The sequence below is a fragment of the Typopeltis vanoorti genome, chromosome 11, assembly GCF_054136105.1.
Source record: "Typopeltis vanoorti isolate ZY-2024b chromosome 11, IOZ_Tvanoo_1.0, whole genome shotgun sequence".
NCBI lineage: Eukaryota > Metazoa > Arthropoda > Arachnida > Uropygi > Thelyphonidae > Typopeltis > Typopeltis vanoorti.
Window position 1 is genome coordinate 104,096,579 of NC_143559.1, and position 16,702 is coordinate 104,113,280.

The 16,702-nt window shown below is 33.7% G+C and overlaps 1 protein-coding gene across 1 annotated transcript in view; it reads left to right on the forward strand.

Annotated features, from left to right (window-relative positions):
* LOC150101893 (citron Rho-interacting kinase-like) overlaps positions 1–16,702 on the forward strand; it is a 594,274-nt gene that overhangs the window by 515,038 nt on the left and 62,534 nt on the right. Inside the window, exon 34 of the mRNA XM_090400165.1 lies at positions 5,166–5,392. Coding sequence (XP_090256291.1) covers positions 5,166–5,392 — 227 coding nt within the window. The remainder of the gene's footprint in view (positions 1–5,165; positions 5,393–16,702) is intronic.

The window sequence follows — 16,702 nt, forward strand, 5'->3', positions numbered from 1 at the left end:
GTTGAGAAGGATTGTGGAAGAGAAGTTTGAAGAACAAGCTGGATTCAGGCCAAATAGAGGTTGTCAGGATCAGATTTTCATTTTACCAAAGCTAGTTGAGAAATCATGGGAATATAACAAAGATCTGTATTTAAGTTTTGTAGATCTGGAAAATGCATATGACAAGGTGCCAAGAGAAGAGCTATTCAAAACGCTTCAGTTATATGGTGTTAATGGAGCATTATATCAAGCAGTACTTAGTCTTTATTTGAGTTCTAAGTCAGTAATTAGAATTGAAGGAAGTACAGGAAGGTTGTTTAATGTTAAATCTGGTGTCAGACAAGGATGTACATTATCCCCTCTGCTATTCATTATCTATATGGATCACATTATGAAGGAAAGTGGTATTAAACCTGATATCAAAATTGGAGATGTTAATCTCAGCTCTTTACTTTATGCAGATGATGTTATGCTTCTAAATAAATCTGCTACAAGTCTGCAAGATTCCCTGACTAAATTGAATAATTGTTGTAATGAATATGGTATGAAGGTCAGCAAGAATAAGCCAAAGACAATGAAAATAGGTAGAAGCTTTGAAAATATCAACTGCATTGTGAATGGAGAACCTATAGATGGAGCAGTATTCATGGGTGTGCGAACTGTGCATTGGCACAGGGCCCTGCGACACCGCACAGTTTTTATGTATTTTCTTGGTAAAATAAACACCGAATTTTTCATGAAAATACATTAAAATTATTCTGATAATGGCGCATCGTTCTTTCATTGGCATTGCACCGCGTTACTGCTCACTCAGTATCTCGTGGCTGGAGCCAGACTGGCGGTCTGGCTCTATTGTTCGATGAAATAACATTAGGATGAACAGTAATTGGTATAGAGAATAAATTTTAAGATCGTAGTGGTAGTATTTGAAACTTCTCTAAGATATATATCAATATCGTACAACATTGTGTTAAATAGGGAAAAGTGCATTTTAAAACAGGTGTTTTTAATCATTTTAAAGAATTTTTTGATTTTAGTTTTTGATTTTATGAACAAGTAAGTATATACACGTACTGTCATGGCAATTTTTTTATGTGACATTACTTGCAAAACATCTTAAAAAGTATATTTTGTAAACTGGATATATTAGATTTATTTATTTTCTAATATTATCTATTTTAGATATATTTTATTTATCAGGTAAGTAATTTTGTTTTAATCTGTTAACTTATTTTATAATTAAATCTATCGTATTTAATTCTAGAGTATGACTAGTCGTGAGAGAGATTGTTATGGAAGAAAATACCCAAGTGGGCATGAAAAATGAAAGCAAAAACAAGAAAAAGAAGCGGCTGAGGAACGTCAAAGAAATTCACTGTTTAAATTTATGAAGTTGAACTTATATATTTGTTCAGATATATCAGTTGATAAAGGGAGCTCTGAAATAAATACAAACAGTTCTTTGGCTTCAACATTAATTAATAATGAGAGAACATGATGCATTTGGTCAAACAATGAGTATTGAAGATCCTAAAACTGAGACACCAGAGGAAGGTGAACTATTTACTATTGATGATCCAGCAACATGGCCCAAAATTTTGAACAATGCAACACTAACACAAATTGTACAACGTAGTCCACTGTCTCCTCCAACTTAAAATGATTTTCCAAAAGATGACAACAAGAGGTGTTTTTCCACAGCTCACTATGTTAGGACAATTGCAAATGGAGATAAGCAAAACAGAAGATGGCTTGTATATTCAAACTCTTCCAACTCTATTTTTTTGTTTTTGTTGCAAATTATTTTCTTCTGATGATACTTTTTTATCTAATAATGGCTTTTCTGACTGGCGACATGTAAATGAAAGATTAAAGTTGTACGAACGAAATCCAGTGTATATGAAATGCATGTATTCATGGACACAAATGGAATGTAATTTAAAAAATCACAATACAATTGATCAGGCAAATCAAAATGTCATAAAATTTGAAGTAGAAGGTTAAGAAATGTTTTAAGACGAATAGTAGCAGCAATTCTTTATTTATCTGAACATAATTTAGCTCTTAGAGGTAATTTGCTACTTTGTACACAGCCCATAATGGTAATTTTTTTAGGAATCATAGAATTAATTGCAGAATTTGATAAACTTTTAAAAGATCATTTAATGCGATGTTCGGGAAAAAAATTATAGGTAAGGAGCAAGATTCGTATCCATCACCCATTGTGCAAAATGGGTGATAATTGTTCATATGGGAACCAAAATTCGACAAAATATGATATGACAGGCAAAGTACTATTCAATAATTCTCGATTGTACTCCTGATGTTAGTCATCAGGGGCAAATTTTATTAATTTTTAGATTTTTACATATATTTGAAGCAGATATTGAAATTCGTAAACACTTTTTGATGTTTTTAACAACTAATGACACTACTGGTAAAGGTATATATGAAAATATAAAATTACTTTTGAGTAAATTAAATCTTACATTGTCAGATTGTAGAGGGCAAGGGTATGATAACAGAGAGAATATGAAAGGAGTATATAAGGGAGTCTGCGTTTACATTTTAAATGAAAACGAAAAGGCATTTTATACTCCTTGCGCCTGTCATAATTTAAATTTGATTTTAGGGGATGTCGCAAAATCATCAATTATAGCAATAAATTTTTTTAATGTTATACAAAAAATATATACATTATTTGCTGGCTCAACTTCAATGTTGGGACATATTAAAGAAATGTGTTAAACAATTAACTCCAAATCTCTTATGTGATGAATAGAATCAGTTAGAGCTGTACGTTTTCAAATTCCAGAATTTTTAAATGCACTAAAAGAATTATCTAAAACTGCATCAGATAATACTATCAAAGTAGAAGTGGTTTCAATATATGAACAAATAGATTCATTTGAGTTTATACTAAGTCTTGTAATTTGGTATGAGCTTTTGTTAAAAGTTAATTTAGTAAGTCAGGTATTACAAAATGCAAAAATTCCCATAGACGTAGCAACTAAGCATATTAAAGAGTTAGTACAGTACTTTGAAGAGCAGAGAATATCAGGATTTCATAACTGTTTTGAGATTGCTAAAGAACTGTCAAATCTATTAGAAATAGAAATTAAATTTAAAGAAAGTCGAGTACATCGAAGAAAAGTATTTTTTGATTATGAAACGCGTGATGAATCAAACATAGGTGATAGGAAAGATAATTTTAGGATAAATTTCTTTTTTGTAATTTTAGATACTGCTCTACAATCTGTCAAAAAAAGATTTGAATTGTATAAAATTCAAGAAAAATCATTTGGATTTCTTGATGGTATGAAATTAATAAGAAAAATCAGAGAAAATGAATTAAAATTTTGCTGCAAACAGCTGTATCAAAAAATAAATACAGATATTGATGAATCTGAATTTTGCAATGAATTAATTATTTTTAGAAATATTGTTCCAGAAGATGCACCCATTAATATTTTAAAATTCATGATTGCAAATAATTTGTTGGATATTTATCCAAATATTAATACGACATTTAAAATATTATTGACCAGTCCAGTTACGATCGCATCAGCAGAAAGGTCATTTTCCAAATTAAAATTAATAAAACCTATTTGCGATCTTCTATGTCCCAAGAATGTTTGTTGTCCCTGGCAATAATATCTATAGAGCATGAAATTGCAAAAAATTTGAATTTTGTTAGCGTTATAAATGATTTTATTGATAAGCGCATTAAGTTAAATAAAATTTAATATATTAAATTTTATTTAACTATAATAATAATATTATTATTTATATTATTAAATAAATCATTGTTCTGGCATATTTATATGATAATGTGTACTTACATAATAAAATAATATATCATGTACATACAAACACATTTATTTTTTAATTAATTTTTTCCCTTTACTTAAATTGATGCTAAAGAGCATACTTGTTTATTGGATAAATGTTTTTCATATTTGATGTAATTAACAAGATATTCTTCCATTTAAAATTTCCATCCATAAATGTTACTAACTTAATGGCCCTCCCTATAGAACAAGTAAAACATTTCAGCTACTTAGGCATGATATGATTTTTAGCGAAGATGGTAAATTCAATATGCAAATAGACAACAGAATCAACAAAGCTGGTGTGGTAGGAAGTCAACTGAATAAATTTATATGGAATAAGAGAGAATTAGCCAAAACACTAAATTAGCTGTATACAAGACAGTGTTTAAACCAATTTTAACTTATGGATCTGAGAGCTGTGTTAGAAGTAAAACACTTCACCAAAGACTAGAGACTGCAGATATGAGAGTCCTGAGAAAGATTAGGGGCATGAACAAGGGCTTGCTAATGCATTCAGGAAGGCGTTACCGAGCTAATCTCAAGTGGTATGGTCACTTAAGCAGAATGGGAGAGGAAAGATTAGCAAAACAAGTGCTTTCTGCCAGGTTGGCAGGAAAAAAACCCAGAGGAAGACCAAGATATAGGTGGATTGATACAGTAAAAGTGCCTTAGAAGGCAGAAATATAAGACCTGATAATATTGGAGTCTTGACAGGTAACAGACTGATTTGGAGGAAAATTATAGATAGGAAATTAGTTATGATGTAAATTTTTCATGTAGTACTATCATATCCTGTACACCCCTTGAGGGTATATATCAGGAATATGATGATGATGAAGTGTTCTGAATACGCTGGCACATGTGCTCGCATGGAGCCGTGGTACGTGAAAATGCAAGTGAAAACACAGGAAGCTATTAGTTTTTTTTTAATGGTGTCAACTTATAAGAATACATAAATGCAAAGAAAAGTGTGTAATTAAAAAAAAAAAAGCAAGCATTGATAAGCACTTAGGGATAAGTACCAAAATTATAATAACCTAACAGAGTATTTTAAAACAATTTCATTATTTTTGCATGAGCAATTTTTGTTTTAAATTACAGATTTTGTGTACAGATGTGCCAGTGATATCCATATTTGTACAGAAATTACTTTTTATAATAGTGATTCATTATTATTATTCATTTGGTTAGCCTATCTAATTAGATAAGAAGCATTAGAAATGAATTTTCTTACTGCATGAATATCTTTTTTCTCTAAAAAAACATACAATATGTCTATACCATAAATATAAATATAAACTTTTCCATATTGTGCGAGTGGTATAATAAATTTCCATTATTATTGTTTTTTAGGATCTGATCGAGAACTTCAAATTGTTGATCTCTCTACCTTAGAAACTAGTTTTGATACCACAGATATACCTCATGTTGTTTCTGCCATGCTTGGCATTAAAGCATGTCATTTATTTGCTATTCAACAAGATTGCATTATAGATTCCCCTTTTCTATGTGCTGCAACATCGGAGCGCATTTTTATCTTGCGTTGGAATTCTAGCATGAAGTCATTCTGTATACGAAAGGTAATGTTTGATTTTTTTACCAAAATAATAAAATAATTGGTAAAATATTTGTGTGTATATTGTTTCCCTCTTTTGTGAATGTACTGTGAATATGAGTTCTGCTCTTGGCAATCCAGACCACCATAACCATGTCATAGAGATTTCCTTTTCTATAAGATGGACATCATTCTTATATTTGGCACTGCAAAGTTATTTGCTGGAAAGAAGTCCATTCTCCATTTCTTTCCAACCACTATCCTTGCCTTGGTTCTCCAACCAGCATACTAGGCAATGAAAAAAAAAAAAATCTAATGTGTCACAAGTGGCTGAAAACCAAAACTACAGCTTCACACTTGATTTGTGTATCAGTTGGTAAAAGCTGTAAATTATTTCATTTGCAAACTTTTGGTTATGGTTAGATAAATGACAAAAGTGAGTAATTTACTTTCTCACCATGCAAAAAAAAAGCCTGCTGCAACTCTCACACTATTTAATAATATAGTGATCTGCATTGATATATATCACAATGTATAAGTCAAATATAGAAAATGACTTTGATTTAGCCTCGATTATTAAGACCTCAATTAAAAGCAAACCTATTCTGGGCATTGCCCCTTCTTTTAATGCATGACAACATGCACATCAGGAAGGAAGTGTAGATATTATTGTATACTAAAGTAATTTGATTTGAATTCAGCAGCTGTTATAAGTAGCCTTGGTATAAAGATACTTCACTTGTAGACTGTGTGCTTATGCTTTGGTAAAAGATAAAAACAATATAATTTCTTGTCATATTGTTATTTTATAATATTGTCATGTTATAAGATATTATCAGCTTGTCATATTATTATAAGCTAAGCCTTAAGTGTAATTTACATTGTCAGGGTGTTTCATTAGATCTAGCGCAGAAGCCAACTTACCCTTAACGCCTAGCTTATACCTTTGTGACTAGTTTACAAGGAAACTAGAAAAACCAGTTACAAAGGGCATAAGGTAAGCAGAAAAGAAATCTGATAGTTGCTTGCTGCTTTTTGTGGTAGATGACTTCAAATTTCCCTACCAAATTCATTAGTATTACAAGCGGCAAAATAATAGAAAGCACACAATCCAATTTGTGTGAAGTTAACACACATGCATACATAAAAGTTCAGACTGTGCAAACATGCACACACACTACATTCTTTAAAATTGCATATTTTTATTGTTCCTATGTTTTTGAACAATACGTAGTCACAAAACCTAACACAAGTTCTCTCTCATTCTCTCTGTGGGTGTGTGTGCAGACAGGAAAAAGGAAGGAAGGAATATGCTGATGTTTCCTTAACCACTGGACTCATTGTGATGATCACAATCCTTTGGTTTAAAAAAAAAAAAACTTACGAGAAGGGATGTTCCAAAGAACAGAGGTAGGTAGAATGAAAATTGAGGATGAGAAGTTGGTTCAATAAGGATGAAGCAAAATTATGTATGGATACACACATCAACTGTTTGTGTTTTATATGTTTAATGGAAAGTATGAGAATCGTAGTGGCCAATTCAGTGTAGTAGTGATCATGAAAATACTTTAAAAAAGGTATGATGCAGAAATATGAGTGATTGGAGGGAATCAGAGAGAGGATTCTTCTGTTGAGATTATCCTCTTCTAGATAGCATCACGTATTCCAAATAAGCAGATTTGCAATTGTGTTAGGATTTGCACAGATGAGAAGTACTGTCTTCAATGGAAGAGAAGCTTTGAATGTATATTTGTGCCAAGAAAAGCTAGATGCATAAGTCATCCCCAAGAAGAGATCTGATCTTTACTGGAAGTCTGAATATTATCAAATGTAAGGAGTGAGACAAAATCTTTCTAATGAGAACCCCTCCATGTGAGGTATCTGTTTGTGTATGTTTTTGGGGGTGGGGGGAAGAGTCTAAAGATTGAAAAGTGTGTTCTTTCCTTCCCATTTTTGCTTTACTTCTGTAAGTCTTTTACTCTCCTATAATTCAGACTGCCAACACTGGAATCCAATGTTCTACTTCCATGTGGTGTGACCTGTGGCTCTTTCAGCAAGGCAGTCCTAGATAGCCTAACTAAGATCACTCAATAGCTTGCTGGACTTACTTCACTACTGTTCATCCTTGCAGGCTCAAGGGAGGAAAAAGTCTCCTTTGTTATGATCTCAGGGACAGGATTCAAAATTTACCCTGTTGCCAGTATTGCATCTGGAATAGCCCTGATATTCCACTTCTAATAGGAATTAGTAGATAACACCTATAGGAATGATACCTACTCTTTCATGTAGAAATTTGTACCACTGGAGTTACAAAGTATATTATACTTGACAAGAATTATATTCTTGTTTTAATCTTTCACCAAAGTATAAGCTTACAAAGTTTATGAATAAAGTGACTTCACAATTAGTCAACTTAGGCTATCAACTTCATATTGATTGCCATATTTCCATAATGCAAAAACATTATGGGAAGGGCCACTACCCTGACCAGGCTTGACTTTTACTGAAGCCTCATCAGTGGGAGTCAAACTCAGGAAGATACCAAGGTTAAATCAATGGAGAAGTAATTTCTGTATACAACTGGTAAAATGGTGCAACACCATACTATTAAATACTCCACATCAAAGATAGTTATTTTATTACTGGATCACATAGCATGTTATACTTTACGAGATTGAGGCAACACTCAGAACCTCTTATTAATGAGCAGTGATTCATATTATCAAGATGCCACAACTACAGTAGTTTAAACATCAAGTATATTTCTGCCTTTCCCTAAACCATGGTGGAATTCAGAATGTAGCAGTCAAAGGCTAAAATAGAATTGGGGGTATCTGTACAAGATACTCCTAGTAATACTACAGTTGGATCACACTTCCTTGTTTTTGATCCGCCATCTTGTTTTAACTTTGTTCTTAAACAAGTAATAAGTAGCTGGTTGATTACTAATTTAAATATAGAGAAATTTATATTTTTAGACTGCACCACTCTATATCTAGATTAGTCTAATGAAATGTAGTGAAACCAACCATCAACTAATTTTATATCAATATTATTTCTTATGTAGACCGAGTTTATCTCTTATGTTTGATGCTCCTGCTAGGTCTGATAATTTCATGAACGGTGAAGTAAAAGAGATTCAGGCAAACACAATGTTAAAATCATCAAAACAAAACATTTAATTCTGGGTTATATATTATACATATAAACTCAATTCTGAGAAAAAGATAATATAAATGTCTTATCTTAACTGGTCACAACATCTTACAGATTATCTATGGGCATTCTGTTATCAGACTTATAGCTTTCACAATATTTAAATAACTTTTAATAGAGTTCAATATCACAAAATCTCTTAGTTACAAATTTTACTATTATCACACAATTAGTAAAGTCTCAATACATTAATGGTGGCAACAACTGCTTCATGGGTATACACTTGCTACTTCATACTCCGGCTGATTTCAGCAAAAAGAAAACGTTATAGTTAATGTGGGGAATAAGAGGAGGAATTACACATATATCTCTGCACTGAAGTAATATAAAATTGGACAATTCTTACTGGATAAATCCTTTGTTCATGGTATTCACTGAGGCACACTTAAAACTTTAGTTATCTATCACACTGGAGCTACACATTTCAAAAGTAATCTTCTTTAAACTGACTTAATCATTAATCTCTGCGCATCACAAATGTAGACACGCTTTCATTAAAAAATTCACTTGTTCCTCATTTACTACTTTGCAATAAAATCAGCTTTTCACTAATCTTCCTTAAAAGCTCTGGAATTCGTCATAACTTTAGAAATTTCTTATCAATATTCTGAGTTGCCAATTTACATCCGGATCCTTCGTAATCTAATTACAGCACTTAATTCCCATTACTACAGCCTCTTACTTTACTCAGTGTTGCTAATAAGCTATCTCCTCATCTCTTTTTAATCTAATTTAATCTAATTACAGCACCTAATTCCTATTACTACAGCCTCTTACTTTACTCCATGCTGGCACGAGTGCTCCCTGCTTCCCTTCTCTCTGCACTGTCCTGAGTTCTTTCCCCCTCTTTCTTCACCTCACTATCGTGAATGCTTCTGGTCTACTGAATCCCCTGTGTACTCTCGCTTTTCGCTTATATACCTTCACTTTCTTTCCTGCCAAAACTTGTTCTCACAGTTTAGCTCATATCAATTCCATCTCCCTTTGAATGCCATAGCTCACGCAATCCATGCACGCGCTAGCTATTTCTAGCCCGTCTCCATACTAACAAACAAAATAAAATAAAAACAGAAATATTGCATAACATTATACCTTGACATACTGGTACTGATAAATAAAAATTCAAAATATTATAATTCACATAAGACATATTAAACTTATATATACAATTCCTCATAATATTAAATTAGGAATAATCATAATAAACAGAATAATATTTCAATACAAGGTCCTATCATTGCTAATACATATTTTAGATTAATTAATAAAATTTAATAAATAAACTCGAGGCAATTACATGAATAATAATTTACAATCATGGGATTAATATCAAATAATTTTTACAATTATAGCCTTTGGTATGGTGGGTTAAGTTGGATTGTGTAAGGAATATTAATAATTTAAATTTCTCCTTAATCAGAATCCAACACTACTACCTCCTAGATAGAAGATACTCCTACTACACAAAACTTAATTGCTTTCAGACATGTATACTTGTACCTGAGCAGATATATTCATCATCAGAGCTAAAAGGATTTATGGATCTGATAACATCTGTTATGAGATAGTTAAACATCTCTTGCCATCCTCCATGGATCAACTGCTCTGTCTAGTCAAATATTCTCTGAAAATGAATTTACAGAATCCTAGCAAAAGGCAGTTATTACCTTTCCCATCCACAAATACCAACAAATTTATCATGGTTAGTTCTCCTCTTTTATAGAGAACTCCCTTCTTTCTGAAATTCTGTTTCCATTAATTTTAGTTTTCTTTGACATGAGAAATACGATGTAACTTGGAGGTTTTGCATACAAAAGTAGCTCACGTAGCTCCTCTATTTTATTCTGTGGAGTGCCCCACATACTAAATGCTTTGAGGGAAAAACTAGTAATTAAGATTTAATATCCCTTAATAATTTTATTGATAGATTGTGTTTCACTATTGAGTATGAACACAATAACTATAAACTTTCAAAACCTAACACACAAATCTGAGAATATCAATTGAAAAATTTGTCATAAACCAACCAACATAGGGAATTCTTATTATTATCAGCAGATCTCCATGGAGTCAAGAAACTTGTTGTGGGAGGTCCCACTCTCACATGAACAGCTCATCAAACCTTAAATGCATTCCAGGAATGTTCTCTTGTTTGCAGATATTTTAAGAAAAATCTCATCCATGCTAATCTGATAATTACTCCTTACCAACTTACACATCTCAATCATGTCTGCCCTCTTCCTTCTGTCCACTAGGCTCTGTAATTTGCATTCTCAATCTCTCCTCATATTCCACATTCCAGAGGCCCGAAACCGACTTAGTCACTCATCTCTGAATTCTCTCCAACATCTCATCATCCTTTTGGAATCCTGATGACCAAATCTGTGCACAGCAATCCATATGTGGCCAGATCAAAGCCTTGTACAATGGAATCAAAAGAAATATTTTTTAGTTCCACATGTTCACAATTTTAACAAAATGTCCATGAAATTTCAAGTCTATCCACCACAATCCCCAAATCCTTCATATCCTACACCTCCTCCAAAATATCCTCACCAATCCTGTACTCTGCATGCCATCTTTGCTTCCTAAATTTTAAAACCTTACACTTTATAACATAAACAAATCCCCACACACTCGCCCATTCAGTCTAGGTCCTCTTGCAAAGCTACAACATTTCTACTTCTCATAACTCTCCCTAGTTTTGCATCATCTGCAAACGTTTACATACAAATTAAACAACATAGGCTCCAAAACAGACCCCTGGGGTTTGGCACCGGTGACTTTCCTCTTCTGGGATATCACTTCCCCATACACAACCTGTTGTGTATGGGGAGTGAATCTACTATCCAACCTCATCTGTTCCAATTTAACTACTGGTTTGTCATGTGCCCTATCTCAATGTACTACTGTATATGCATCTCCCTTGTCCAATGTATTTGTCACATTGTTATAATAAGTAAGCAGATTGCTAAAACACGATCTTCCTTTAGTAAATCCATGCTGTCCATTAAAGAGAATTCTACTGTTGTCCACCCAGTTCTGAATCCTTTTCCTCACTAGCTTTCCAAACATCTTGACCTCAACTCCAGACTGGTAGATTGTCTTATAATTCGATGCCTTAGTCTTAACACCTCCTTTATGAAGCAGAACAATTTCATCATCTTTCCATTCCTTTGTTACCTGTGTTAATCTAAGACATTAAAAATGTACATTAAAGGTGTTAATTCCCTGGAACATAACTTCCAGACACCTAGTGATATATGATATACCATCAGGTGCCATGGTCTTCTTGACATCAAGTTTACTCAATTCCTCATACCACTTGCTCACTCACCATAAGTGGTTCTTATCCCATTCCCACTTCTCTCAAGTTCTGCATTATGTTAGAATCATAAGGATAGAATACTTTAATGAACTACTCATTCAACACCTATACTATATTCTCCTCATTATTTATCATTCTCCCATTATCACTGACCAACATCATCCATCCATAATCATTCCTCCTTGTATTGGCTACATGTTGAAAAAACTCCTTAGAATTTCTTTTAGTGTCATTTGCTAACTGCTGCTTATACGGCACTTTTGCTACCCTTACTAAGTGAGTCACCTTCCTTGCTTGTTCTTTGTGCTCCTCATGTAACTGATTATCACCACTCATCTTGTGCCACCTCCACAATGCCTTTTCTTCCAGATTGTACGTCACCTCTTCAGTCATCCATTTTACACCTATACCTTATTTAATCTTCTGACCTTTGGAATACACTGTCATTGCCTCTGCCAGATAATTCCTGAGTAGAGATCAAGCAGCATTGATTTCCTTCCCATGCAAATCCTCATTCCATGATATTGCTGCAAGCTGCCTCCTGAGGTTGTCATAATCACCTGCCTTATAGTTCCATATATTGCTCTTTCTCATAAAAGTCCTGATATGGCTGGCCACCACCACCCAAGTGATCACTTTATGTTCACTTTCACCAACTGGAGTGTGATGTGACACTTCATTTACAACAATATTTTATGATGAGATAATCAAATTCAAGACCCTCGATCAATGTGCGACTTCTGTTACACATTTACGTTTCATTTACAACAATATTTTATGATGAGATAATCAAATTCAAGACCCTCGATCAATGCGTGGCCTCTGTTACATACCACTTAAGGTAGTTATTCCTTAAAAACTCAATTCATTCTCTTTGGTTCCTGAGGCTGTCTCTTCATTCCAGTCTATATTGCCATAATTGGAATTGTCCATAATGATGACCTTTGCTTATTAGTGAGACCAATCTGTCTAAACGTTTCCTTCTCGCTGCATTCCACATTACCCAGTCTATAGCAACACCCTACTAAACATTTCATCCTCTCCACCTCCACGTCACACCATACTGCTTCAAAACCAGTCAGTTTTTGCTTTGTCTGTCTTTGTAAAAGATTACATATTCCTCCATCTCTATTCCTGTCAGAATGTCATAGTCTTTCAACCATATCTCACTTACACCAACAATTTTTGGGCAACTGAACTCTATCAACAATACAATTTCATTCCCCTTGTTTTGAATACTTCTAGCATTTTAAACATACACACTAGCTCATTTCTGTTTCTATAACAAGTCTCACTAATCTCAGTTCTTAGATATGATTCCTCTACACACTCTACCCCAATCCATTCCTGTCTATCATCTGATATTGCACCCCTCCTCAGACCTAAATATCCCTCCCCACATCGTTGACTGTCTTAATCCTTTCTTTCACACTCACATATATCTCCTGTAATAATCATCTACACTTTTCACTATCCTGTTCACTCTGTGTTCCTTCTCTTATTCTCTCCATTCGTGCCTCTCGCCTCTCCATTCACAAACTTGCCTACCTTACTCTCCTGCTTCCACAACATTTCTTGTTTTCTCAGGTCTTACATTCACTTCAGTCATTCTCTTGCAGCAACAGTTTCTTCAGCTGACTCACATCAAATCCATTCATGTAGCCCATCTCTTTTATTCGGCTGTATCCACCCCTCAAACTCATCCCACACATTCACAAAATTCTTTTCTCCTCACACAACTCTGCGAGCATACCAGTAAAATCTTTGCTCACTTTCTCAACTCATTATCATACTGGGCAACACGCTTGAACCTTACCTACCACACTGTACTCTCCTTAACAGCCTCATGACATCCATCCTTACATTCTTTTTGTTACCAGTCAGATCATTCTTTCCAACTACCACTACCAACTCTTTTTGCTTGTATACTCTTCTTATCCAATGCTTCAACCACTCTGCTCATTCTTCCTCCCAGAAAACACCTTGTGCACCTTTTCATTCACTATACCTCTTATCTATACATTGACATTGCTAACCTCAGATCATTCGATATTGCTTTCAAATCTTTCTTCCCATTCCTCCTCACATTCCCATGCAAATCCATATTTCTCCTCAGTTCGTTCCTCATACATTTCATCTCTTACCTCATATTTTCCAACTCTGCTTTCATATGTTGAGTTAATTTTTCAGTGCTATTTATGCAAATGGATTTTCACTACCTTGCATTTCCATTCTGCTGTCTTACCACTCACAATTCTTCTTACCTACACTTTGATTCATTCCATCCCTACACTATATACAAAAAAAAAAAATAAATCAGTTGCACTCTCCCAGCTCATTGCACTTCCTGGGAATTTAGGAAAATTACCTGTTTGAAGCAGATTTTCTTAAACCAAACCTACTGCTAACAATTAATAAACTGTTAATTTGACAGCCAAAAAGAAAAGCTACTACTCCTGAAGATAAAATATTCTCTATGGTAAAATTGTTAAATTCCCATACATAAGGAAAATTATGTATAAAGTTGTAAAGCTGATTATAAAGTTGCCTTCGAGTCATTCCAAATTATCAAATCTTAAAATTATAGAAAAAACAATGCACAAAATTCTACAATATTGCAGTGTAGTTATCCCTTTCCCAGCAAACCCAAACACAGCAATATTTATATTGGATCTGTGATTAAATCTCTTGATTTCCACTTATATGAACATTACTGTGATTGGTCTGTACCTGTTCCCATATTTTCCACAAAAACCTAAAAAAACAAACTAACCAAACATTATGATATTATATCCTTGTTTAATCCTTTATACAAGTAGCAAACGGTTTGCACATGAAGTATCTTCAAGACTGGATTACTTGTGTATAGACAAATGACTTCATGTTAATTGCTGTTGTATCCCATAATACAATGCATATACACACTTTTGGGTGTGTAATGCTGTGCATTATGGGAAGGACCCAGAGGTGTAGCTGGGGGTGGGGGTCCGTCCCGGGCAGCACTTTGAACCTTTTTTTTGAACTTTTGCAGTTAATTCTAAAATAGTCTCGAGAACTCATTTCCAAATATTGTAATACTACTGCAAATTTTCCTCACAATTGCTGTAAGTGTTGCTAGTTGTGAGAGGATTTTCTAAATAAAATTGATTAAGAATTACCTAAATTATTATGAAATAGACTTCACCAATGTCATCGACGATTTTGCTAACAGAAAAGCAAGAAAAATAAAATTTTAGGATGTTGAAATTAAAATTTTACTTCAAAAATTAACAGTGTTTTAATTTATTTCCCTGTACGTCGTTTTGACTTTTTGTAGTATTTTGTGTGTATTGAGAGGGGTGGCAAACTCAGGGACTGCCCCGGGCAGCAAAAGCTTTAGCTGCACCACTGGAAGGACCACTATCTAGACTGAATTTGACCTTCCAGTGGTATGATTTCTGCATCACTTCAACCTTGCTATCAGTGGAAAGAGATAGCAAGGTTGAAGTGATGCAGAAATCATATCTCCATATACAAGTAGTATAAAATGTAATTCCTTATTATTAAAATACTCTGAATTTGAGCTAGTTATAAATTAGTTGTCAAGAAAGTTGCACATGAAGTATCTTCACAACTAGGCTACTTATATATAGAGACAATGGCTGAATTGATTGCCTTAGTAGAGCCACCACTCAGACTGATAGGTCTGGTTAGTTGCCTTTCCGTGATGCTAAGCATTATGGAACCAAAAGGATGTGTGCTTTGAATTATGGAATACTAAAGCAATTAATGTGAAGTTATTTGCCTCTCTATACAAGTAGCCTAGTCATGAAAATACTTCGCATATAAACTTTGTGTACTACACTTGGATAAAGGATTAAACAAGAATATAATTTCTTGGCAGCTTTATAACCGAGTGAAAAAAAAAAACTTATGTCAGAAGCTATAATGATAAAAATACATTGCAATGCCGTCAGTGTTCACTGCTTCTACATTATCTCTGAGATTTGGCAGTCCCATAATATAAATATGAATGCAAAACTTTCCATTATCAAAACGTCATACATCACTGATGCAGTATATAAATAGTGCACACTACATCTTTCCCATATTGTGAAGATGGCTATTCTGAAATGGTTTCATTTGACCTCGTAAATTGATTTGTTCACCCTTCTTGCATCCTTTTATCATATATTTCATTATGTTAAGTTCTTAAGTCTTTTGAATTTGTCTTTCTTATACTTCAAGTTTTGATGTATCTTTTTATATCCGACCCATTTTATTTTGTTTTCCAGTTTTTTATTCGTGTTCTTTTCTTATCATCAGTATCATATTTATTTGTTATTGATTGATTTATTTGCTTAGTATCATTCATTGTCATCATCATTTATGTCGACTCTAATAAATCTGATTTGATTTATTAATGATATTGATTTGATTCTTGATCGCTTTCTTTAATGTTTTATTTTATTTTTTAAAAAGTCATGGCAAAGGGGGGGGGGCTGCTTAAGTGTTAAAGCTGTATAGCTGAGAGGAGACCTCCACATAGCCTTTAAAGGAATGCAGAGAACCAACCAGGGCTTCTGACCTAATTTCCATTCATCACCTTCTTATGATGCATGCTGTTAGGTATTTACCTGAATACTGAATAAACAAGGATGGGCTGGCAATTTGGGATTTAGCCAACCAAATTGTATTCTTATTGGATTAAACCACAAATAAAATGACAACATGACAGAATTTCATGCCTGGGCTTCGCCTAATTAAACAAGGCCTCCTTTGTTTTTGCCAGGGAACCAGGGCGAACAGCAA